At 44.7% G+C, this 26,793-nt stretch overlaps 1 protein-coding gene across 3 annotated transcripts in view; it reads right to left on the bottom strand.

Annotated features, from left to right (window-relative positions):
• Positions 1-268: 268 nt before the first annotated feature.
• Positions 269-26,793, bottom strand: part of rapgef6 (Rap guanine nucleotide exchange factor (GEF) 6) — a 129,971-nt gene continuing 103,446 nt past the window's right edge. For all 3 annotated transcript variants that reach the window (XM_084564910.1, XM_084564909.1, XM_084564911.1), the window contains 14 exons: positions 26,605-26,762; positions 20,452-20,692; positions 16,776-16,943; positions 16,417-16,632; positions 13,830-14,041; positions 13,168-13,291; positions 10,455-10,675; positions 9,921-10,094; positions 9,608-9,754; positions 9,384-9,497; positions 7,575-7,860; positions 5,323-5,855; positions 3,878-4,234; positions 269-3,649 (listed from right to left, as the gene is read on the bottom strand). In XM_084564910.1, coding sequence (XP_084421036.1) covers positions 3,627-3,649; positions 3,878-4,234; positions 5,323-5,855; positions 7,575-7,860; positions 9,384-9,497; positions 9,608-9,754; positions 9,921-10,094; positions 10,455-10,675; positions 13,168-13,291; positions 13,830-14,041; positions 16,417-16,632; positions 16,776-16,943; positions 20,452-20,692; positions 26,605-26,762 — 2,974 coding nt within the window. In that variant the 3' untranslated portion in view covers positions 269-3,626. The remainder of the gene's footprint in view (positions 3,650-3,877; positions 4,235-5,322; positions 5,856-7,574; positions 7,861-9,383; positions 9,498-9,607; positions 9,755-9,920; positions 10,095-10,454; positions 10,676-13,167; positions 13,292-13,829; positions 14,042-16,416; positions 16,633-16,775; positions 16,944-20,451; positions 20,693-26,604; positions 26,763-26,793) is intronic.

Below are 26,793 nucleotides of genomic sequence, written 5' to 3'. Positions count from 1 at the left end.
CCAAATTAACTAGATCCCAAACTGATCAAGTATCTGTGGGACGATGGGATCACAGAGGTCCCTCCCCTCAACCCATAGGACCCAAAGGCCCCCTGCTAACAACATCCTGTTGCCAGACACCACAGGACACCCTCAGAAGGCCCATGTCCATTCTCTGATGAGTCTCAACTGTTTTGGAGGCACAAGGGAGACCTACACATTATTAGGAAGGTGGTCATAATGTTACGCCTGATTGGTGTAAGCACCAGACAAAAAAAGACAAAAAAAATTCTTTCTGCATTTTATTCATTGTCCAAATTCATATCAGTAGACTCAGAGAAATAAAAGGTATTTTTTCCTTTTTTAAACATTCTCTTAAAGAAAAATATAACAATTATTTACAATCGTAAAAAATACATAAAAAGCGTACGAGCAAAATCATGTTGTCTTTCTAAAAGACATAAGTTACAACAGCTAGGAGTGTGAGACGAAAGCAAACTTGAAGCCACAGACCAAGTTAATACCTCTTTGTACAGATTGTGCAGCTCACTCACCACATTTAAGCTTATTGTTGTGCATTTCTGCTGTAATGCCAAAAGATGTCCACGAATAAAAATTAAAATAAAAAAAATAATAACAATAATAACAAAAAGAAAAAGAACACATTCACATCTCTCTTATTGCATTCCAAATAACACGGCAGGGGGACGGCGGGGGGAGAGAGGGGCTAAATTACAATCAGACAGGAAGGAAGGAAGGTTTTTCGGGTGAGGGAGGTTTATGTTGTCCAGTTTTTTGGAAAGCAGATGGGAAAACATATACGTTGAGAAGAAGGAGGAAAATTAAATGGACAAATTGTTTGACCAATCGGTAATTTCTTGGAAAGGTCAATGTGTGCAGCAGAGTTTAATTTCAACACAACAAAACTGTTTGTCTCATGCTTTCCACCTACAACTAAAATCATTAGGAGACATCGTGGGACAGCTATTGGAAGCTAAGAAAACTTCAGAGAAAAACAACGTTTAATACTGATTTGCGGATCTGAGGAGCGTAGCTGTGCAAATAAAAAGAGAAACTGTCAGTTTCTAAATCTCAGTCTGTTTCAAGATTTTTAGATTTTCCAAAAAGAAAAAAAAGAAAAAAGGAACCTGGGCGAGGGTCACAGTGGATGCTCAGGGTTCATAAAAACGTCTCGGGTAACGGAGTGAAATCCATTAGACGAGCACAGAGAGGAGAAAGGTTGAAAGTTTGAAGTCCTGTCTCAGAGAGAGAGAGCGAGGGAGATGATGATGGCGGCGGCGGCGGCGGGGCGGAGGAGGCAGGGCCTGTTGTGTTCAATTCAGACAGCGACGGGATACAACAGAAATCAAAAACTCCTTTCAATCACGCCGCCCGAGCTGGAACAAACCAGAAACGACAACAGACTCGCAAACTTTTCCGCCGGCAGACGCGATCAAAGCAAAACCGCAAACTAGGAAGGAAGCTTGCGTCGGGAAAAAACGACTTCTGAGCCTTTTTGTCCTCACGCGCTGCGCCGCCGCACTGAATCTAATATTTCATTATTATTTTTTTTTCTAAATGCTACGTTGATCCAAACCTCACAAATGTAATTTCACCACACACACACACACACACACAAACAGATGCCGCCATATCCCAAAACACAGCAGCAATTACACTCAAGGAGCAGAAATGGCACCAACAACAGAGAGAAGGAGCGAGGGGAGGAAACATGTCACGAGTAATGACAAAAAAAAACTAACTTTAAAGACTCCTGCCCCCCCTTCCTCCCCCCTCAAAAAAAAATAAAAATAAAAAATATATAACAGAAAGAGGGCAATCACAACCTTGGATTATTTCTTATAACAAAATATTCAAAAATAGCCTTTATAGAGGAATCTCTTCTCTCATCTATACATGATCAAGTTAACATTAATTTACGGCAAAGGAACAACAAAAATATATATAAATTCATATATATATATATATATGCCTTGTATATATTAGCATCATTTCAAGTCTTTGTGTGGCAAAAAAAAACAAAAGAAAGCGTCACAGAGATAAACAGCAGAAGGAGAAGAGCTTCCAGTTACACCACTGCCCCGAGATTACGTTACATCCCGTCTGAATGTACAAATCGTTTGCTTTTCTATTTATTTTTTAGTTTCTTCCCCCCTCGATACAAATAATACGCAACTTTCAAGCTTTTAAATAGTCCACGAAATATTCTGCGAAGACATGGAATGGAGAGATGGACTTTTAAATAAGGAGGCCGAGGACGAGGCGGAGGTAAACGCCCGCGAGTTTGTTCCCGCCGAGCGAATTTACAAGGTCGACCGAAAAACCCGGGGACTCGACTAGACGGCCGGTCTAATAAACACTGTAAACAAAAAAGAAAAAACTTGTAAGCGTCGGTGTAAACACTGTTCTCTGTCTCTAAGGTGTGCAGGTGTGAGTGTACGGGCATGCACACTGTGCTAATTTAACAACACGCGTTTTTACTGTACGGGAAGCAGCAAGGCATTTGATCTTCAGCTCATTAAAAACGAGATTTAATACAGTTTTTTTTTAGTTTTTTTTTTTAGTTTTTATAGAACATCCAGGAGGCAGCATGCCGCTAAAAGTACCTCATGTCAGACGGGACGAGCAATGAGAGAGGCGGACGGACGGCGGGGAACGCCCCATCAGGAACCGCAAGACCGAGAGAGAGAGAAGCCGTTTGACTTCTTTTCTGGAGAAGCTCAGCAATGTACAATAAGTGCTAAACACAAACAGGCTTTACTCTCTCTCTCTCTCTCTCTCCATCGCCTTTTTCCCCCCCAACCTCTGGAAGAGGAAGCGGGAAATACAGCGGCGGCTCCTGAGGGTCTTTCCTCACCTCCAGTGCAGTCAGAAGTGTTAAGTACGGTAGCTGTGCATGTGGTTTGTTTGGATCTCGGAACCGCTGTTAGTTCTGTGGATTTTACGCCATCAGTGCCACTTAAAAGAAATCTCAGAATCAGTTTTTTGTTTTTTTTTCTTATTCGTCTACATTCGTTCGAGCTGATCTGCAAAAATAATAATAAAAAAAATCCCTCTCAAGCTATTACACTTTGACTTCTTATCCCTTTGTCTGCTCCTCCTCTCACAGGAAAGCTTGGAGATGCAACAAAAAACAAAAAAAAATCACTTTACAAAGAAAAAAATCACTGTACAACATTTTAAATTCGTAAAAACAATATGAAACACTTTTAGACAAGAGAGCATGGAGTGTAAAATGGAGGTACGCGGTGGTCTGTTTCCACAGAGGCCGACTTCTTCTCATGAGGCGTCATCATCGTCACTCTTTCCTTCTTTTCTTTTTTTTTTTTCTCTCCTCTCTCCTTGACGTCCATCACCTCTTTCCCGCTTTGTTCGAGAGTTTTTAAAAAGTCTGAAATCGAAAATCTTTTCTTCTCCGTTTCGGTGAAATGGGTTTTAAAAAAGGAGGTGATCGTGTGAGTTCCAGAAGAGGAGGCGTGGAGAGGTCGCGGGACCCCGAGGGGGAAAGGGGGAAGGGGGGGGGGGGGGGGGTTTGGAGGACGTCCGGTGACGCGTGACGACGTCAGGCCGCTAAGTTTAGTCCCAAGCCTGATCGTCACGACTCGGTCCGTGTGTGTGGGTGACTTTCACACCGCTGACACTTGTTCATCTGTGGGGAAAAAAAGGAAGAGATGACGTTTTAGCAGGTTTCAAACTGAGATGTTTAACTTATTTATTTTATTCCCTTTAAATACAACAAAGAATCTGGTTTAATAATGTTTCATTATAAATCGAAAGTCTGAAATTACGATGGAAAAGCAGACTGTTTACATAGATCAGCTCCAGAAACATGTATTGTTCAACATCTTCGTCCTATCAGCATAAAGTGGAGGCCTACCATCCTCACTGTCAGCCAGGTCCTGCGGCGGGAGGCAGATGCTCGCCGGTCTGGAGTGACCCTGCGTGGAGCCGGCCGTCCGGGCGTCCTGGTGGTGAAGGGTACCGGCCAGCCTCCGAGCCTCAGCCAAGCCGCCGGCCGCCCCGGGGCTCTGCAGCAGTTTGCTCCTCTGCAGGGCCACGCTGTAGTCCGGCGGTTTGAGGTGAGGCGGCCGGGGGAGGAGGCCCCCCGGCCCGCCCACCACCACCACTCCGTCCGCGAGGCCGAGGTCCCCCAGAGCCAGACCCTGGTAGCCTGGAGGGGTGGGAGGGGGAGCTCGGTAACGCTCATCCTTGGCGGGGGAGGTGACACAGTACACTGGATGGAGGTGGAGGTCAAAAGAAAAGGAGGGGGCGGAGCAAAGAAAAGGGGGAAATGAGGGATGAGGGAGGAGGGGGAGTTGTTGGGGGTTGGGTGGGGAAGAGGGTTGCGAGGAAGAGGAGGTGAAAGGGAAGTTGTGTGAGGAAGGGGGAAAAAAAAAATAAAGAAAATAATGGAAAAATTAAATCAATGTGGTGTTTCACTAGCACGACACACGACTACACATGCACCAAAATGTGTTGAAAATCAAAAGGAAAATATATACAACCAATGAGATGGATGGCTACAGCGCACACACACACAGAGCTGCAACTAATAAATGTTTTCATTATTGATTAAAACCCTTTAAAACCCAATGTGTCGCCGCTGGCAAGTTTGCTCGAGCTCACTTTGGAATTACCGTAACTATGTCACGCTTTCTGCACGTTGCGCTTTACAGTGTCATTACGGTAATTTGACTCTCGCCTCTCCTAGAAGGTTATTACTCTCTTATAACATGCAGTAAATTGAAAATAACTACCAGATACTGAATGCTCTAGGTATTTGAAAAAAAATACACCAAAGCATTTACTCACAGGACATTTTCTGACCTTTTTATAGTTAAAATAAGCCAAAAAAAAGAGTCCAAGTGGACATTTTTAAGCTGAGGTGTTAAAGGGTTGAATGAATCGATTAATTGTTTGGCACTTAAAAAAGTAGAGGAAAAAAATGTCTCAACTTAAAACAATGTAAAACAAAATGTCGGCAAATTCTCAGAACTGATGTGACAACGCCTCAAACAATTAATCGATAATCAAAATCTCAAATATTCAGCCGATTCTCCGTTTGACTCCATCTGATCTCCTTCTCTACGACCCAGTGTAAACCGTATTAAGATTATAAAAAGGTTATGCTTCCCTTAATAAATCAAACTGCAGAGGCAGTCACATTTTTATCACAACACTACAGCAGGAGGCCCAGAAGATAAATTTAGACCAGATCAGTTTGGGATTTCAAGATATAAACTGACTGCATCTACGTCAAATATAAAATATGGATGCTTCACTGGGCTCCAAAGGAATCACACTCTCATCCTGATCCCTCACCTATCAGGCCCTTCTCTGTGCTTGATGTCACCGTTTTGTAGGCAGGGTCTGTGCTTTGCCCTCCTTCCTCGTTGGCCGGCGAGGAGGGGTGCTCCGAGGGGTTTCGCCTCTTTATCGTGCCGTAATTCCCCTCGTAGGTGTCCGACAGCGAGCTGGACGACGCCCAGCTCTGCCGCAGCTGACCGGACAGCTCCGAGCTGGAGTCTCTGGAGGGCGGCAGCTTGGCGGCGTCCTCGTTCGCCCACGCCGGAGCGGCGGCCTCGACCTCCGCTATCGACCTGGCCAGCTGCGTGTGCTTGAAGTGCGCGTGGGAGAGCGGGTGGCCGTGGATGCCGTGGTCCCAGGGCCTGCAGGAGGAGGGGGGCAGGCTCTGGAAGGAGTCGTGGGAGTTGGAGGAGCAGGAGGTCCAGCTGCCGCGGCCGCTGTCGGCCACCGAGTCCAGGGAGGTGTGGTCTGGGGTCAGCTCCTCCGTGGAGAGGGAGGAGGTGAAGGTGGAGGCTCGCGTTACGTATCCTCGAGCTGACGATGAAGAACTGCAGCAGAAAACAGAAAAAAGAGCCTTGAAACTAACAATAATCTATAAAGGTGGAGGTCAGTCTGAAATGAACTGACAATGAAAGAAGAAAAGGGCAAAGGAGTCGGTTCAACAACGATAAAACTCTGCTGGTTGGAGGATCTAGGGGTCAGAGAGTAACCAACAAACAGGAAAAGACGAATGAAAATAAAGTTCAGTCTTGCACAGGTGATGTCGTCACTGGGTGAGTTATTGTCCAAGTTTTTGTTGTTTCACCTGTGAAATATGTTTACAGTCACTACTAAATAAAAGTTTTCCTCCTCAGTTGATTTTTATAAAGCAGCAGTTTGATTCACTGCCGCGGTTTTACTGCACAAACAAGCCACTCAATGAAACACAGGGATATTTCATAAAACAGGTCCGCGGCTGCCCGGGGTGATATAATATCAGAGAAGGAGGCGGGTTATTGCGTCCGGAGATATTTTAAAGTCTCCGATTTACGGGACTGAACGGCCTGATCATGGAGGAACAATAAACAAACAGAGGGGTGATAAAAAGAAAAAGAAAAAGTGTTGTCTAGTCAGCCAGATTAAAAAAAAATAAAAAATGCTTGCGTTGTTAACAGAGAAAAGGAGGAGAGGAGGGTAGTAAATGTGGGAAGCTAATAAATCCGGCTGCGTTTTTTACGACTTCCTGTTCCCCGAGTTTTAATGAGTGAGGGACGTAATTGGAATCCAGGTGGGAGAGGAAATGGGAGAGCGGTGAGAGGTAGCAGACGGTGTATATGTGGCGGCTTTTCAAGGTTCCAGACGATTACGTGTTTTGGTGTTTTTGAGTCATAGCTGAGACAAAAACGTTTGCTGTCAAGCGTGTGGGCCACTGGCGGAGAATGAGTTTGTGTTTTTAAATGTCCTTCAGTCAAGCTGGGCCGCTGTCAGATTTATTTGCAAACACCAAATAACTTTTAGCCAAAGGATGGGAGTCACATGGCAGAGTAATTCCCCCTGACCCCCGCCAAAAATCTACATCTTGACAAGTCGTGTAGCGTTTGGGTTCACCAGCTAATTTATGCGAGTACAAATAAGATTATTTATTTGAATTATAGACTGTATAAAGATAGACGACAGAACAGCTCCTCAAAAGTGAAGCCACAGCAAGTAGAGCTCCCCCTGGTGGCTGGCTGCAGTATAGGTCATAAGCTCCACCCCCTCCATGTTAGTGGATGGGACCAAACTAAAACACTAAAATAAACATCAAATAAGTTTCTCCAAGGATAGTTTCTGACATTTTAGGTAGTTAATATAATACTGACGCATGTTCATGTGTCATTTTTTTCTGATAAGGTTTAGTTAGCAGTATTAATTAAACAAAAATGCCAGTAAGTCTGATGAGGAAGCGCGGACGGATCATTGATCATTATCCGCGTGCCTCCACTCTTGGACCATACTGCTCAGACTCTGGCTCCGAAGTCGCAAGATGGCGCCGCCCATATCCCCAGGAAAATACCGTCAGTTTGACCCAAGCAAGGAAGTGGAGTCCATATTTATATACAGTCTATGCGTTGCACCTTTTACAGGACAGCAGTTGTTGTATGCTGCACAAACCGCAAAGCCCTTGCTGGTAAAATATGACTGATGCCTTTAAAAACCATAATGTATAACTGTATTATCAATATCCTGACAATGCAAACTTCAGCTTGACCAGACAGATTAGATAAACTGTGGTAAATTCTGATTACCTCGTGCTGGGCTGGCTGTAATCAGCGTTTAAGTGTGCATGCATTGCTCCTGAGCTCTCAGCAACAGGAGCAGCTGCCGTAGTAGAAGTAGCAGTAGAAGCAGCAGTCGTAGCAGGAATAGAGGCAGTAGTAGCACAGCTCCTGCTGCTGCTGCTGCTGCATCTGTCGTCGAGCCCGGGAGCAGGAACAGAGTCGACGGAGCAGATACTGGAGCGTGATGAGATCTCGCTGTGGCTCGAGTCCGACAGGTTGTCCGCTTTCCCGCCGCCCGGCAGGAGGGTGTAACCTGGAGAGAGGAGCGTTTACACATGTTTACTCGGGAAGATGAACAGAGATTATTGTTAAAATGAAGAAGAAACGTGAATGGATGACTATTGTTGCCAAGCTCCATCTCAACAAAAAAAATGGCATTTCTTAGAGGATGTGGTAGAATAGCTGCACTTTATACATCTAAAATAAAACCACATTAATCTATGGGACAAATTGGCTGTCTTGTTAAGCCACTTAAAATCAACATCATCACTATCTGTATGTCGCTCACATTGAGAAGTAAAATGGCACCTGTCCCAACATTAACACAACTCTGCATCTTTTTCAGCATTTCATTTAAACAGATTACTCCTGCACCTTATTTTTTATATTTTGTTCTTTGTAGGTTTTATATTTCTTTTTTTTATTCAGTGTAGAGAGTAATTGAGGCTGGTCTAAAGTGAATAAACATCTTGAAAGGACAAAGACACGCTGTCCATTAACCGCACGGTGGGGCCAAAGTTGTGACAGCCACTATAACGGCAATTTAAGTGTGTACACAGAGTCTGGATTGCAGTAAATTACTGTGGAAGACACTGTTGGAGTCTTAGTTTAAACTTTATATTACAAAAGCCTGCAGAACCAACTCAACATGGTGTTCAAATATCAAAATCTACAACTGTCCACAAAGAAATGAAATGACAAATGAAGGATCCTTCATTTTCTGACTTATTCTGCCACATCTGTCCCTTCAGTCACATTACAACACATACACAGAAATGTTAGAACTTATAGAAAACAAATACTTTTTCTCCTTAATCTGTGCCACATCATCTACTTCAAATATTCTGAAGCAACACTTCAGTGTTTTAAACATGTAATGAGGCGTTTATGACTTTTCAACTAACGTCAACTACCACCAAGTCTCTCTTAAATACAACTGGCTTCCTTCACTTCGCTATAACCGGCTCTGTCAGACAGTTTTTCTCCTGCTGCGTTTGTCCCTGCACAACCACAGGAAGGGGTTGGGGCTGACCGACCTCCTGGCTCTCTCCTCTGCCTGTCCTTGCACCTCATCCTGAGGTGAGGGGGGATCGCTCTCCCCTGTTACCTCTCCTCTGATCAGCTGTGCGCCGACTGTCACTGGCCTCTCCCTGGACTGACTCCTTTCCCTCAGTATCCTAAGTGGTGACATCAGTCTGCTTTTAATGGGGGACTCTCGGGGTTTGGGTCTCATTAACTGGGGCTGGGAAAGAGGTGACATGGGAGTCGTGACTCCCAACCCTGCTTGACTGGGAGGAGGAGAGCCGGTTGTTTGTCCTCCGTGTGTCCCTGTCCATTTCTGTGCTGGGCTTTCTGTTCTCTCCCTCCTTAACATTTGCCTTGCGTCTGCTCGTGCACCCTGCCTCGATCTTCCTCTTCTTTGCTCTGAAGGAAACTGAACTGCCTCTGTCTCCTCTTCATTTCTCGTCTCTTCCTGCTCGGCCTCTCTCTCCCTGCTACTCTCTCTGCTGTGCTGACTGGTCATCAGCAGGATCCTCTTGTGGAGGAGAGCCCCACCTATGCCGTAGCTGCGCAGGCTGATGTTGCCGGCCTTTGTGCTGGCGTCGCTGGTCAGCGACGACGAAGAGCCGGACAAGTTCATCTGGCTGGAGTTCTTAGCCACACCTCCCACTGAAAGAGGAAATAAGACTTTACTGAGTAGTGTTTCAGAAGCGATTTACTATTTTTCCCCAGAGGGGGTCAAAACGCACAGGGCGAAAAACAGTGCTTGTGTTTCAGACCTTTGCGCGGGGAGCCCTGAGGTGACACCGTGGGGCTGGAGTGAAGGGAGGAGATGATGGAGACGGTGTCATCAGACGGCCTCTTGTTGCTCCAATCCTCTGACGAGTTCACTGGGGGCTTCTTCACCACCTGGGGAGAGTTGGAGTCTGAAAAAAATAAGAAGAGTGTCAGAAAAGTCTGGAGTTGATTATGTTAGAATGATGCACAATACAAAAAGGGAAGGTGAAATTTAAAGAAATACTAAAAACAAAAGCTTATCAATAAACAAAAAAGGAATTAAAAGATGATAAACTGTCCTGCTGGTGTACTCACTGGATGTGCCGATGTCCTTGGCGGTGCTCTTCTTTCGTAGCGGGTTCAACGGGACCTGAACCTGAAGGACTTGCGACACCCTGTTCTGCGCTTTCCCCGTGGGCAGAGCCGAACGCAGAGACACTGGGGACATGTCCGACTTAGTGGATCGCCTCTCGTTCAAGTTCTTGGACACTGAAAGCACAGAAAGGAAGGAGACAAAATGAATATACAAATTTAAAGTACTACTCTTATTTTAAAGCCGGAAATCCATTTAAATATATCCAATATTTTGCATAAAAATGTTATAGTAAAAGATCTTCGAGACTACAGTACATCTGTCTTAAAGTGACCAAATGCATCATTATCACATTCAACATCTGACATTTTTTTAGCTAAACCTCTCAGAAAGCAAGATTATTGCGTGCGTGCTTCCTTCAATAGAGCACTTGAGATTCCTTCCTGTTATTTTCTGCAGGACACTTGCCAACACACTAGGTGGCAGCGCAAGCAAAACAATCTAAAAGGTTCAGTCTCTGCTTCCGTGTTACTCACAGGTGTTGTAAGAGGGCTCGCACTGCAGGGACATGATCTGGTGTTTCTCCTCATCCGTCTCCACCGTGAGGTTAGAGAGATACTGCTTCACCTTTCTGGCCATCTGAGCGTCTTCGTAGAGCTTCTTGGCGTTGAGGAGGGAGCTGCGGCGCACCCGCTTCTTGTGGGCTCCGCCCTGCACGTCCAGCATGTTGGAGTTGGTGCTGCCTTGACTCAAAGACCTGATGAAGGGAAAAGAAAGGGACGGAGGAAGAGAAGGTAGAAGAATAATGACGACACACAGAGGAAGAGGGAAAGAAAGGTGATGGAAGTTGCAAAGAAGGAAGAAGGAGCATGAGAAGGAATGCACAGGCAGAACATAAATAGGTAGATAAAGAAAGAAAAAAAAAACAATCAGTATAATCACCAATAAAACAGGAGGGACTCTACTATAAAACCAGAACATCTGTCATTGTATTAGAGCATAGCATTTTTATATCAGGACCATGCAATTGGGAGCGAGGCAGCACTCCCTGGTGTGCCATGCTATCACAGTACAGAACAGCAGAACATTCTGTCAGATGGAGGCAAAAAGGGTTAGGAAACAAAAGATGCACGCCTTTTGATATGGGGGGAATATTATGCCGGGATGCAGATATGAACGAAACACCAAACCTGAGTCAAATAGTATCTGTGAGCGCTCGTCGAGGTTGCGTTTTATACTTCTGCCTTTTGTTTGGCAGGAGTGTGGGACTCGTCTGAAACAGTAGCGGACAATCTGAAGGTCCGTTTGGTAGCTAATCGGTCGTATTACGTGATCATGAGCAGATGGCCTCTAGCCTTTCACCATGGAATTGCAGCTGTTGAAACATGCATTACTGTCTGACGCTTTAAGGACTTCTTGTCCTTGGTGCCCTAAGCGTTGAGGTCCATTTAGTAGCTGTTCAGGCTGCTCATTTATATTTCCGTCAAGCCTGGAAAACTTCATGCGATCATGTGATTTGACTGAAACCTTCAGGACTGCAACTCAAGGAACTCAGGAACTACTTTTTTGTTTTTGCCAAGATTAAGAATTCAGTTTTGACCTGAGAATCTGTAATTTCATGGCAAATAAGCCAATTGCCTTTGATTTAATCCCTCTTTAAACTTTGAATACTAACCTTTAAATGTATTAAACTTTAAATTTGATTTTTACTTTATATATGTGGCCACAAGGAGCTTATTTGGGACTTTTTGTAATCTTTTTGTCCAAGTAAAGAATTCCATTTCATCCATTTGTATACTTGTTAATGTATATACATTTAAACCTATAGCAAATGCATGAAATTCTCATTACTACCCATCTCTAAGTATTATTACAGGCTACTATATGACTCATATGAACATGGCAGACAATTAATGGGTCAGTGATGGACTTGGGTATGGTTTGTGTGCATGGGCACTGCAAATGGAAGGGTTAATCACATGGAAGCACAGGCAGACACGCATGTACACTCTGATAAAGTAAGGGGAGACATGCAGGGTTCATGGCGTGGGGATGCGTGAAAACACTGCCGGTCCAGATCGAAAAAAAAAAAAACAGGATGAAACCGGTAACCAGGACAAAACTTACCCTAAACTCTTCCACCTCTTCTTCCTGCAAGCAAGAGGCGTGAAGATTGAAGCATGACTTAGAGACAAGTTCAAGGGGCAGTGGAAGGAGGAGGAGGAGACAAGACTATGTCGAGGTCATGCCACCACAAACAAACAGGAAATGATTGGAGATGGGAGGACACCAGACATAGGACATCTCCCCATATCAACCGAAAGAGTCTGTGTCATGGCCTTGTGTGTGATTACAATAAGCTGCAGTGTGCTTTTTTTTTTTTCTATGTGTGACAGGATTTTCTCTTCTCTCGTGTCTTGAGCTTGCAGTTCAGAGGGAGTGCCTGCAGGGGGCAGTCATGCACCGCAGCAGTGACTGTGATAAACGCACACAAACCGAGTGATACGAACTACACACTGCGGCTGGCATCAATTCCACCTCCACTTCCAGTCAATCCGTGCCCCGTGTCCTCGGACGGTTGCATTCCAGCAGAGGAATGCAAATCGAAACACAGAGAGCCGTGAATTGGTGAGGAAGTGAATGGGAATTGATTGAACCAGCTCTTGAGTGCGTGCCCGATCCTGTCAGCGAAGGATTCGGGCCGGTAAGTGGAGGTGTGGCGCTGTGGTTCCCTTTTTGCCAACATTTGTAATCCACAGAATCTTGACACTTATAATCTACTTCGCTGTACTGGGCTTTCTGCTTTATCTTTCTGAGAAGTGTCAGTTTTGCTGCAGCGTGGCTGACAGGAAAACAGGAAGAGCCAGTTTCAAAGAGACCAAAACTTGAAGGAAGTAGCTGGTTTTGTATCACTTACAGTAATAAAACCACTCTTTGTTGACAGTAAACTAACCGGGCATTAAGACACTGTGCAAATTAATTAGCCACCGTGTCCTGTGATAATTCCTAAGCCACAAAATTCACTTGTATGATCCACCAACGGACACCTTTCTTTCCCCAAAAGAAAGCTTTCAAATTTATAATATTACATATTAACAGACTGACATAAATATTGATTTTCTTTAACTACAATACACAAAAAGATCATTCCCACAGAACTGGCTCCATCAGCCGCACTTAAATCGAAAAAAATTGCAAAAATCCCAGGAAGAAAAGTTTATCAGGAGTCGAGGTATCACAACAACCAACCTCTGCCTGAACATAAGGGCGGGGTCCATGTTGGCCGAGGTCAACCGCACCACGTGCCGGATCTCCTTGGCGATCATCCTCAGCTTCTCGAAGTTCACGAGGCCGTCGACGCTGGAGTCGTTGCCTGGGAGGACAAAGGCAGGTTAAGCGGCGCGAACGACGAGATGCGAGCACAAAGCGGTGGAGCGAAGACAGCTGTCGGCATTGCTCTGGAGATAAATGGATTTTTAGGACATTTGCGACAAATGTTCAAAGTAAAAATGTCCTCTTCTTATTCTCTTTCATCCAGGAGATCAGAGTCTCTCTTTCCTACTTAGTCACGCTGGGCAATATGAGAATTACAATGAAACTTCCACAATTAGCAAAGACGTTGTTTTTGTTTCCTAATGTGGCCATAAATACATTTTTAAGAAAAAGAATGCTATAAGGAGAAGTCTGTTTGGGTAGTTTTGACCTGACTCAGGGTGATACGTTAAAAAGGCAAGATGGGGAAGCTTTTAGCAGAAGTAAACCTTCTGAGGGAGCCTGAAGTTGACCTTCCGCTCCACACAGAGGAAGTAGGGGACACCGGACTGAACAGAATGACATGTCAACCGCAAGAAATGGCAGTTTTCGAGCCTCTACGTGGCACGTAAAGAACGACATGTCGCAAAGTCTTCTACCTTCGTGCAAGAAGGTGAGGTCCTTCTTGACCACTGGGAACAGCGGGATGATGGGCGGCTGCATGCTCTGGCTGCTCAGCACGTTGCGGTACTTGGCCATGTTCCTGGAAGGGTCGAAGACGTCCTGCAGGTCCCCGAACAGCTTCTCGTACTTGCTGGGCAATTTCTCCCACGAGCTCCGCAGTCGCGCCACCGGTGCCAAGTTCAGCCCGCTGTGTGTGTGAGAGAGAGAGAGAGGGAGAGAGGGAGAGAGGGAAGAGGTACCAGGAGGGCGGGGAGGCGGCAGGCGGGGAGGCAGAGATAAATGGGTTATAAGGGAGGCGGAGGGTAGCGGTGAAAATGAGAAAGCAGTGAAAGGAAACAAGAGCAAAAACAAAAGAGCACAGTTTTATTGTTTAGTATCTACATCTGAACAACACATTGTCATTTGCACAACTACTTTTTTAGCAATCTAGCTTAATGAATGAGCCCCTACCTCCTTTTTTTTCCAGAGCAGAGACCCCTTGAGGCAATGTCAGCTAGGAGCAGACTCATTTAGACAGCTAATAATTATGACTGGCATTGCATTTATCTCTGCACTCATCTTTCCCACACAATTTCTCCACTGCAGCTTTCCTAATCTCCTCCTTCGTCTCTCTGTAGCAGCTGATGATCACGCGGCTCAAACTGTATTAATCAGCACGAAGGGACAGAAAAGTGTCCCACCCACCCCTAAATTATCTTAATAAATCTATATTTTCGGGCAAGCTGAGAAAGCCCATTGTGAAACCGTGTGGGAAACCCTCTATGTCATCTCTCTTAGACACACTCATACACCATGCAGCAGCCTTGCCCCCCCCGTCACCAGGCAGGGCACGCATCAGAGAGCCATATGTGTGAGGACATCCCGCAGCGAGGACGGGGGGGGGGGGGGTGTAAAGGGACGCAGAGGTCAGACACTTCTGCTCTGAAGCGCCTTTTTTACGGCATCAGACAGAGGATCACCATACTGCTGAGCTCCTTAAACCACAAGCCCAGATTGGATGCGGACACAGGTGCCGTCCAGCATAACAAGCGCTACTGCTCTACTTTTAGATAATGCTGTATGTTCCAGGAAGTTCTACTGTTTTTCTTCTTATTTAGGCTGCAGTATTATTGCATTAAATATCGTCTTATTATTTGTCTTGTAGACTGGAAAGGGCACGCTGCAGTGCAGAAACACAGAAGTAAATAAGGTACGAATTAATAAGGCTACACTAAAGAGAGAGCGTGATCTGTTGTTGGATTATTGCTGCATTTGCTTGCTCTTTTCTTCACGCTATGCTCTGAACTAGATTAATTTCAATATGAATCAGTTGTAGGATATAGAAATTTGTTTCAATTCTGCCACAGACTGAGAGACGTCACTTCCATAAAATAAAAATTGGGACTTTCCATTGCCTTAGCACAGGGTAGGCAGTTTGTTTCCGCACATTTAGACCGATGAAACTAGAAAGCGTAGGTTAACATTACGCTCTTAAGTAGGTGTGAGCAACCTTTTGCAGATAAATAATACAGCTTTTCCTGATTACCTCTACGTTAGATGAAATTCATGTTAAAATACGTCATTATGATTTTGCTTGAATTTAAAAATAATGGCGGAAGTTATGGTTTTTATCAAGCAGCATAATCATCTGAAAGCAGGTTTAGAATTAATTCAGAGAAAACTCAGATGGTCTTGGAAAAGAAAACGCTGCAGATGATCAAACTAGAAAAGTGGACAGCTGCCCCCGAGGGCCGAGAACCCCCGGGAGACGTTGAGGAAATTAAAAACTGAAACGGTGAACGGCCCCTGCGGTTTTTATCTGATCCTGAGGTGATGGAAGTTTCTGTGTCTCATGCTTTTCTCTGTTTTGTTACTCAGACAACAAGGTCCAATAACAACACAGCGCCGAATATATTTATCTCATTTTGCTGGATTGTGCTTCATTGTATTTCATTTCTGCACCTTTTTTCGCGCTTTTGTTTCTTTTTGAAAGGTCCTGAACTAATAGAAATGCTTCCACGTACAGACTCTGATGAATGTACCAAGGATAAATCCTGCACGCTCTCAGCTGCCTGTGCAGACACAAACGCAAAACCCTCCTCCGAGTTCAGCTTTGAAACATATTAGAGTACGCAGCACCAACCCTCATGTGGGTTTTATTCCTTATAACAGGGCCGCAGTTACATCCTCAGCTCAGTCTAACAGCCATCCAGAGCCAAACCACAAAGGCCACAGGGAAGCAACAATCGCAAGCAAACAATAAGTGTAACTGTTGCTATGGGACTCATTTTAAATGCTGTAAGGTTGCAGAGGCAGGCTCTGTGTGGTTTGGGGGAATCAGAGCTGATTCAATGAGCAGACAACAGGAGGAGGAGGAGGAGGAGAGAGGGGAGGACAAGAGGCTGGTTCTCCTGAGGATGTGGGGAAGGAGACCAGCAGCCGGAGCTCATTTGGCACAAATGCCGCCAGTGGAAATAAAGTAAATGCTCGCTGTCATCGACGCCACAGCTGAGGCAGAAATTAGCAAAAATAATTAAACTGTGAAACACAAACCCTTTCAGACGGCTCCTCCACTGAACCCACCTGATAATAGCGAACATGGAGTTGAAGTTCTTGCACTCTCTGCAGTGCAGGGCGATCTTGATGAAGTGCTTGATGGTCTTCATCCGCTTCAGGGCGTTGGGCTCCCTCAGGATCTCAGTGGCGACCCAGAAGGTCTCCTGGTTTATCACCTCCTCGAACTGTTTCAGGTTGCCACTTCCCGCGGAGGAGTCCAGTTTGAACAAGTCATCAACATACCTGAGAACCGCGACAGAGACGTGACAGTAATGAGTAAGGTTTACTCAGTCTTACTATAACAGCATGCGTTATTCCTGTCTGTTATGTATATTATAAGCACATGGCGCATAAATATGAAGTTCCTGTGTTGAGTTAAATCTTACTCCGTGGACTCGATGTTCCTGAAGAGTTCAAAGTCTCTCATGGACAGCTGGGCAGCGACCTCCATGGTGCTGAGCTGCAGCAGCGAGATCTGACTCTCTCTGAGGAGGTCCTGGGCGTCCTCATCCGAACACAACGTCTCCGTCTCCATGTTGTTTTTCAGGTAGTACCTACGTGGAGCAGAACAGACGGAAAGAGGATATAAGATGTGGCAGCTGCAGCATTATCACTCACTTAAGCATTGTGGAGTTAAAAGAATGAGTGTAGTTTCTTATGCTGCGAGACTTTTCTGCCTCCGAGTCTAAAAACTGGGAGAGAAATTAACTGGCAATAACGACAAAGAGCACAGCATGTAAAATACTCTGAATTTTATACCATATCTGTGTATTTTTAGCACAGCAGGTACTAGATCTGCAGTATCCTCAGATGCTTTAATATGGGCTGCAGAGGCAGACAAGTGGGTGGACAAGATTCAGATTTGTCAGCCTGCTGTAACCTCCCGCACACATGGAACCCCGTCCAGATAAATCACACGAATCCTCCTCTCGTTCACATTTCATTTCTAAAAGGGCACATTTTCTGTGTCCAACTCAAGACCCGCTTGAGGAGGAGGCAGAAAAACTCCGACAGCAGTGACAGATTATGGACATATTTTTACCCTGAGGTAAAGAAGACGAGATGGGAGCGAGGGAGAGCTCCCAGCGAAAGACTGGTAGGAAAGATGACAGGTCCGATCGCTGCAAATTGTCTGGGACAGTCTTCAGCAGCTGGTCACGTCTCTTCTTGTGGCGGCACGTTTAGAAATCTCACCCTACGCACTTCCACTGTTAATGGGAGTTATAATGCGGTCATCTAAGAAGCATTACAGGCCTAGAGTGGGCAACCCTCAGGGGTAAAATGTTGGCATGGATGTAACTCTGAGCTGCCCTCTGTCGCTCTGCCAGAAGAGCCGGAGACAGGAGGAGGGACTGGCTGCAAGGGAATCGAGCCGAATTAAGATTTAGGATAAAACTAATTCAGAGAAAGACTGCAACACTTTGGAGAAATCAACAAAACGAACTGAACACTGAAAAGGTTTTATTTATATATTTAGATTTACGACAATTTAGGGCTTTCTAAAAGTTACTGAAGGGGTGGCAACTCCTCCGGAATAGTTGGAGATGAAGACAAAAACAAAGCAGAATTGAGAAGATTTGAGAAGAGGAGACAAGGGGAGGAGAGGAGTCTAAATTAATGATGGACAAAGTGGTGCTCAATAGAACTGGGCGAGATGGAGCCATTGGAAGCAAGCCATCGTAAATGGCTGTCGGCGGCGCGTGCATCTGTGCGTGCGCTGAGCTTAGGATGCCTTCGGTGAATCTATATGTACTTTTTTTTAGCTGGGTGAAGAAGGCTTGCTATTGGCTCGGCCTGCCCTGTCATGTCCTACGCCTTCGGTGCATCATCAGCTGCAAGCCCCACGAGGAAGGAAACGATACACAGTGACGAGATAAGTCAGACAGAAATACCATTGCCTGCTGATCTCGCTGATAAGTACAGCTGCAGCGAACTGTGCCGAATGGACTCTGCATGCACATCCTGCTGACAGTGCACTGTATACATGTAGACAGACAGGACTGACATGAGAGTGGAATGTCAATATTCCAGCTATGCAACCAAAATAAATATTGTGTCGACTAACACATGATACATCTAAGGAGGGAAGAACGTACACTATGTGCATCCTGCCTCAATCTGTCTATGTAAGTGAATATGCACAGTTCCAGCAGGATTTGAATGTCTCTCTCTCTCTCTCTCTACACACAGGACTGTCTGCATCTATATCTTTGTATGTGCCTGTGTGGGTATGAATAATTCCAGGAGTGCCACGCTGTCTGCAGAGGCCTCCGCCCCTGACAGAGGATGAAAAATTCATGCTAGCCTAGTTGGGAGGGGACAGGCGAGGGACCGCGGGAGACGAGCGGAGAGGTGGAGAGAAATCTGTGAGAAGTCATTTTAAGGCAGACTTCACGGCCGCAGCCCAATTATCCTTCAGGTCCTGCTAACTTTCACCCTAAAAGGGGAATGTGTCTGGGACGAAGAAGAAGGAATGTGAGTTTTCAACAAATTGGGGAAAAATTTTACCATACCACTAGAAGTCTTATACACAATTCACTGTAAATTGTTGGGGTTTTTTTGCTGCTCAGAGTTACATCATCTGGGGTCCTGCTGGTTTTCATTCAAGCCATGCATCCCGGCAAGGTTAAAGGGGAATTACCGTTTTTTTTACAACCTGGATCTTATTTCTGGCATAAAATATGATCGTTTACTCACCTATACAACTTTGGTGTCATTTGGACGATATTTAGATCCACGTATATCCATATAATGGGAGTGAATGGGGCACCGAAACACAGCCTCTAAATAACGCATTATCTGCCACAAACATGAAAATTTCACATTTATTTTGTTATGATACACAAGTGCTATTCCCCGTTTAGTCCGGAGTTACCTGTTATCATCATCCAGGGTCTGTAGATTGACCTACTAACTGCTGACCTGGATGATGTCATCTCTGAGCGCCGTGCGCGCCTTGTTTACCTGTAATTTGCTACTGCTAAGTTTTTGCAACATGGCTGAATATTTTTCCGATTCTGAGGTTGTGGACGACGACTTTGTTTATGATGAACGTCCTTACCGATTTGAGCCAGAGTATACGGATGAGGAGCTCGTTGAAAGACGGATAAGGAGGCAGAAAGAGGAACAGCTGGCCAAAGAACAACAAACTGCTGCACATCCGCGAATAGATAACAGGTAACTATGGACTCAACAGAGAATAGCACTAGTGTATCGTAACAAAATATTGGTGAAATGAACGAGTTTCGCGTCAGATAATGCGTTATTTAGAGGCTGCGTTTCGGTGCCCCAGTCACTCCCACTATATGGATATACGCGGATCTAAATATCGTCCGAACGACTCCAAATGACACCAAAGTTATATGGGTGAGTAAACGATCGCATTTTATGCCAGAAATAAGGTCCAGGTTGTAAAAAAACTGGTAATTCCCCTTTAAGTAAATATAATAACATTACAGAAAAGTACCTCATATCCTCAGGAAAACCCACTGAGAACCACCGCTCTAGATGAATTTAATACGTATTGTACATGACCAGCTTCTACTGGAGCTAAAGTTTGAAGCGGTCTGTGTTAGTAGTGATTTAGAAAACATGTGGTTCTGGATGACATTCTTCTACAGACCGTAGCTATAAATCTGTTTGGGGGAAAACCTAGAGAAGTTGTATGACATACTAAGAGGCCGTGTGAACTTTTGTAATTGGAACCAACCCTGAAATAATCTGACAAGGGTAAAGGAAGAAAAAGTTCTCATGTCTCAGGGTTTGAGTCCAGCCACTGCGGGACAAGGATTTGGTTTAGTCATTGAGGACATCAACATGACAAAAGATGACATAAATTCTAAAAATCGTCTGTTTCACGTCCAGCTGCTCTCCGTCCAAGAAATCCCCGACCGTGGATCAGATTTAAGTACATGACCATGCCTTTTTCCGTGACCAACATGCTCCCCTGGCCATAAAATATTGTTGCTTCCTCCATGTTTGTTAGTACGCCCTTAAACACATTTGTTAAACTCTAAAGTCAAGCATTTGGTCAAGTCTTTAGTGTCACCGGCTTTCTCTTACCTGCCGTTGAGCTGAATCCGATCAGCCAGTTTGGAGAGCTGGTCGGGCAGGCGCCGCTGTTTTGTGACGCCCTCCGGACTAACCGACACCTCGCACAGGGAGTAGTTCTCGGGCACGGCGAGGAGGCCGAACTCATTGACAGTGTGGGTGACGACATCCTTGGCAGTAGTGTCCTTACTGATGATGATGTAGCAGCTCTGCTGGTCGGCCTTGAACACGCGAATCACCTGGTCTGGGATGTCTGAGCGTGGAAGAGGAAGAAAAAAAGGAGGAGGCCGGTTAATAAGGGCAAGGTGGTAAAAGAACGAGAAAAGGTCCTAATGTAGCAAATGACATTAATGCAATAAGCCAATGACGTGGAGTTGGTGGTATTGATAACAATATTTGCACTTTTCATGTTGCAGGCAGTTTCAGTCATGGTCTTAGGCCTGTACAAGGTCACAGACAGGAAGATACACCGATCAGGCATAACATTATGACCTTCCTAATACTCCAAAACAGCTGTGACTCATCAGAGAATGGACATGGGCCTTCTGAGGGTGTCCTGTGGTGTCTGTTGTTAGTGGGGGGCCTTTGGGTTGAGGGAAGGGGCCTCTGTGGATCATCCCACAGACACCTTGTGCTGTTTTTGTTCCTAAACTGTTTTTGTGTGTGTGTCTGTGTCAGGCTGCATCCTGTTGGGGATGGCTGCTGCCATCAAGGAGTGTCATTGCTATGGGGTGGGGGTGCCTGGTCTGGTCTTGGTGGGTCGTACATGTCTAAGTAACATCCACATGAATGAATGCCAGGTCCAGACGTTTCCCAGCAGAACACTGAACTGTCACAAGATGGTCAATGTTATTCACTTCTCCTGTCAGTAGTTATAATGTTGTGCCTGATTGGTGTACATTAAGTATACACACGTAACACAAAAAAATACTTTTGTCAATGACCCTGGGGATATGTTTACACATAACTGTACCAAACTTGAGCAAGACGGAAACACAAGAACAGAAGCAACCGGAAAGGATGAGGAAAAGCATGCTCGCATGCAAGAAGCTGTAATGGCAGCAGCAGCAGGAACTCCTCAGCACGTACGAGCAACTCAAGACCATCGATCAGTTTATATCTACACATTCCATCTTTACCTGTTTAGATAAAAGTTGCATAAAAGCCTTTCACAGCATGAGAGGAACACCTATTATTAAGTAAGAAGGCATAGACCAGAGCACTTCTTTATGCAGTAATAAACTATTTAAACCTCACTCATTGAGTAAACCATGTTATGTAACACAAAAGCTCTAAATGTAAAATAAGCTACACTAACTCAGATGATGAACATGTTTATTTAATGTTAAGTGGCATGACACGGTATTATTGTTTTAACTTGGGCCAATAAAAGCCCGAACGACGCCAGCGACTACAGCGATCCGCTGATACCGGAGCGGCTGCATGCGCCTCACACGGTGCGACGCGCGTTAAATAATGGAAGCGTTCCCCCTGAGTGAAACACTGCATTAAAGATCGCCGTGTTTGAGTAAGGAAGAGGGTACGGGCCATTAGCCGCGGGCAGGGGAAGAGCCTTAAAAGAATGAGTTATGAACACTGCTCGGTGACAAAGAAGACGAGAGAGTCCAACAACCAGATGAAGATGTCATACAGAAACGACGTGCGTGCGTGCGCGTGCGGCTGCAACGGCTGGAAGTGGAGGGAGCTCACGAGGAGAAGGTGACCCCCTAGACACAAATAAATAGTCGTGTCTGCATGATGGCTTTGCTCAAGCGTGTCATTATCTTCCATATGAACATGGATCTGTCTGTTAATGCAGCGAGTCTGTTTAGATGACAATAAATGTGGTACCTTTATTATCATCATCATCATCATTACAGCAGAAGCAGGAGCAGCAGCAGCAGAACAATAACCAGAAACAAACCGCTCAAGGCAAAGCCAATAACGGTGTCGTTAGCGGGAACGCTCATAATCAGTCACCTCTGTTGTTTAAGGAGCTGTGACGATATTTTGCATTATTTGTGCAGCTCTAATGCATATTTAGAGTCTTTCGCTGACACACTGCATGACTGAAAGCAGGCATCCACATATGTTTTTGCATTGTTTGAGTTTTTTCCCTCTTTATATTCCTAGAATGAGGGCAGATTGATGTTTTTAAACGCTGGCTGCCTTTCTTGAAGATGAATGACTTCTTTATGGACTGTGAGGTTATTGATTTCAATCATATGGCACTTACACTTTGGTCAAATGATTACCAACTAGCAACATAGAGGTGTGCAGCCTTCCCTCCTCTCTCTCTCTGTCTCTCTGCTGCTGCAGCAGAAGAAAGAAAGCCTCTCTGTTTATGTGCAGCAGGGTGGTGAGAGGAGGCTGACTGGAAGCTAAATGCTCCGTGTCTCATTAGCTGTGATTTGTGATTAGAGTGTGGGAAGTCCTCAGATAAATAGCAGGCTATCATATCCGGAGGAGGGAGGGGGAGGGGTGAGGGGTGGCGGAGGTGTGTGTGGGGGGATACTAATCGTGCTTAATCCTTCTGGAGGAGCCGCGACCTGACCTGCACACGGGAGGACAATCGCTGCCCACCCAGCCAAACATCCAATCAATTATCATCTTTAATAAAGCATCGTTCATTTTCACCAACGCCAGAGACTTTATTTCTGGACTGAAGCCAAACGGGATTTCTGCACCAGAGAAAATAAACAAAAAAAAAAGAAAAACACTTCATGGGTTTTTGCAAACACAGCACTTAGAAACACTACACACTTCCCACAAGTCTCCTCCTCCTCCTCCTCCTCCTCCTCCTCCTCCTCCTCCTCCTCTCTACTGTTTGCCGTAGCTCTTCCCGGTCACTCCATCATACAGTCGGAAGGCATAAATCACATATGAAAGCATCCAGCAGAGCAGAGGAGCGTTGAGCAAGATGGCTCAAAGTCCTGAGAGGAGAGCGGAGTGGAGCGGAGTAGCTGTGGTTAAAGACTGGGGCTCTAATAAATGAAAACGAGAGCAATTTATCAAAAGGACGTTTAATTTCTGAACAAGTTTACGCCTTTTAAAGGATGAGGCTGGCGTTAATTAATGTTTTATTATTATAACCTACTCCCCTGACGAGACTTCACTTAGAACCAAAAGTGAACTTATCTCGCTAATAAAGTCTCTCTACTCAAAGCTTCCGCAGCTTTTGTCCGAAAACTATTGAGATCACTAAGTATAACAATAACGTTGGACGGGTGGAAGAAGTATAAACAAGGCCCAAACCGAGAACCTGAATGATGCAGAGATGCAAAAATTAGTGTGGGAAAAAAAAAAAGGCTCATGAAAGAAAGACGAGTTATGTCAAGATGCAGGGGACATTTGGGAGGAATATTAACTGAAGCACAATCAACCAGTGGCAGAGAAGATTTATATACTTACAGTACAATCCCAGGGCTTGGCAAGCAGAAGAAGGATGAGAGAGAGAGAGAGAGAGAACACAGTAATTATGAGCCAAAAGAGACGGCGGGAGGAGCACAAAGAGAGAGACACAGTGGTTGGAAACTTCATGACGGAGGAGAAAAGGGAAGGGACGACGGCGAGCGGGGTTTCTACTGTAGCCTTAATCTGCTCGTGGGAAACCGGAGAGTATGACTCAACGTGTCGACACTAAAACATCTGTTTGAAATCACGGCGAGAGAGAGAGAGAGAGAGAGAGAGAAAAAAAAAGGGACTGGAGAAATGACAGAAGAAAGGCAAAAGAAACAGAGGAGACTGAGGATCTGAGAGTTTGGCTTAAAACAAACATAAGTAATGTGGCCTTCATGCGTATTATGCCTTTCGGTTTATCAAGCGTGACAAGAGAAAATGACGGCAAGGCATCACATTAGCAGTGAAAAGCTGTAACCAGAGGCTTTTTGCATTATACAACAATTTAAATTACTTTTTTTCCCTGTCAATCTAGTTGTAATTTGGTAAATACATATTTATTATTACTTAAAGTTTTAACTGTCGGCACTGATCGCATACATGGCAAAACTGAACAAAATTTTGCCAAAAATAGTAAAATTTTGGGCAAAATTACAAAAAAAATAAAATTAAATTAAAAAAAATCAGATTTGAATATGAATTCAGAAATATGATTTAAAAAAATTCATAGAAAACAACATTAAAGTCCCACTTAAATACATTTTTAAGTGTTTGAATGTCCTGTCCCATATATGCTAGCATCTAGCCAAACATTCATCATTTATTTATTTATTTATTTATTTTTTTTAAATGGTACTTAGTAATATCCTCAAACAAACAATACAAAATATTGATGACTCATCCTACACGAGTGGGCGTATACCAATTTTGCGACCAATGAAAGGCTTTCTAGTTCGCTCAAGCTCTACATTAGCTGTTTAATGGTCTTTAAAGAAGAAGCAGCTGGATATCTACGGTTATACTGTACAGCCAAGCATGGAAAAGAGGAAAAACAGATATTAGTACACGTGTGGTTTAGAACCTTATGTTAATGTAATTATAGGTAGGACCTTTGTGGGGGTATTTCAAGCTTTTACAGAGCATCTGGAAAAAGGAGGTTTTGTGTTAAGCAGGCTGTTCTGTCCTCTACTATTAAACCTAATGGGGGGCCAGAGGACTAAAGGAAACTTGATCTAATAGCGGATGATTAATGTGGCACAGTTGCGTGTTTGTGCTCTAATATAACACGACCACATGTGATGTATGGGTCTACGAACTGGAGAGCTATGGGCTGTGTGTGTGTGTGTGTGTGTGTGTGTACCTCGTTGATGGTAGGTGGAATAAATCAGCACCACATTCTCTCTTTCACCTTTCTACTTTCTCTCCCTTTTTATCCACACACATAAACAGCACGCACAAGTCCACAGGGAGCGCTCCGTGTTGGTTTAAATAATTACGGGTTTGCGGACCCGTCGTCGGACGGGAAGCACTTACGGTTCAGGAGGTTAATTCCTGTCAGACGGACACAGTTCTACGACGGCTCTGCGACACTTCAAAGACAAACACCCGGGGATATTATATGCGTCTATGTGTGTGAATGAAACCTCCACGGGCTCGCTTTGAGGGAGTGCATGTTTTCTTTTGTCGGCGCAGTGAGTGTGTCAGCATTTTCAAGGTGAAAGAAAGAAAAGATTCGTGTTCAAACAACCCACCCACCCAGTCATAGAGCTGCTTTACACGATTGTGTTCAAAGGTGACAGGTTGTGCTTTGCGCAGCACTGAGCACTGGAGTCCTTCATCTTCACAAGTGGCTCTCGCTGTCCAATGAGGCCGAGGTCAAGCGCGACAAACGGCTTCAGAAGAGAAGCCCTGAACTGCGGCTGCGACACCCGAAATACTCAGTTTATTAACAGCTCCAAGCTAATGAAATGATCGCTTTACTTTGCTGACACCAAGAGTGCTGAGTTGTAAGAAGAAATTTGAGTTTCTCTTCAACATACATGCTTAAAAAAGAAGCAATTAATTAAATCGGCGACACAACAAAAGAGCTTCCTGACAATATGGGTCTTACTCGAATTCAGGAAGCAGCAGGGTTTTCACATCACAACAAAACTCTTGAGGACAACAAACCAAAACCAAAAGAGAGCGCAACCAAGATTTCAGCACGTCTCAGTTCCGTATTACACGCTCGTTTCTGAGCCGAGTTTGCGCACGGGGTGTTTTTTTTTTTCTCTCACTAATGTGTCACAATGCACAGAGGAAATGGAAGAGCCGCTAACAGCTGGAGACTATTTAAACTAATTGTTAATGCTGGAAAAACTGGGCACCGGAGAAAGGCGAAAAGAAAAAAAGCCGGTTGCATAATGGAAAAAAGAGAAATTGGCAAATTATATAGCAAGTGTAGAAGCTCAAAGGCGCACTGGGGAGTCTGTTTTTAAACCGTGAGAGAAATTTACAATGGATTCATTTAGGTTTTATTTATTACTTTTTTTAAATTGATCTAAACCTTGCTCTTCATTGTCTTCGTTTCTGTGTTGACTGCATGCGTTTATATATCATCACATGCCTCGACTGCCCTGTTCAGCGCTTTGGTCAATGTCGGTTCTTTTTAAATGTGCTTTATAAATAAAAGGACACCGACGCGAACGCAAATAACACAGCAGAAGAAGAATATATATCACTTCTTCTTCTCGATTTCCCACCCCCGCATCTACATTCATTTCTTACCCGCAGGGTTGGAGAAGTCCAGGACGCTGGTTGCCGGCTGCAGCAGGTCGGGGCTGCTGGAGGAGAGGTTGCCCGGAATGGGCATGATGGCCACGCTGTGACGACACTGCTTGGTACCCACAATGCTGTCATCCTGCGACTGACCCATGCCACCGTCGCTAGAGAGGAAATGAGAGAAGGTGCACAGAG

Source organism: Chelon labrosus (genome assembly GCF_963514085.1).
Source record: "Chelon labrosus genome assembly, chromosome: 17".
NCBI classification, from domain to species: Eukaryota; Metazoa; Chordata; class Actinopteri; order Mugiliformes; family Mugilidae; genus Chelon; species Chelon labrosus.
Note: the sequence above shows the minus strand (reverse complement) of the source record. Positions and strands in the feature narration are given on the sequence as shown.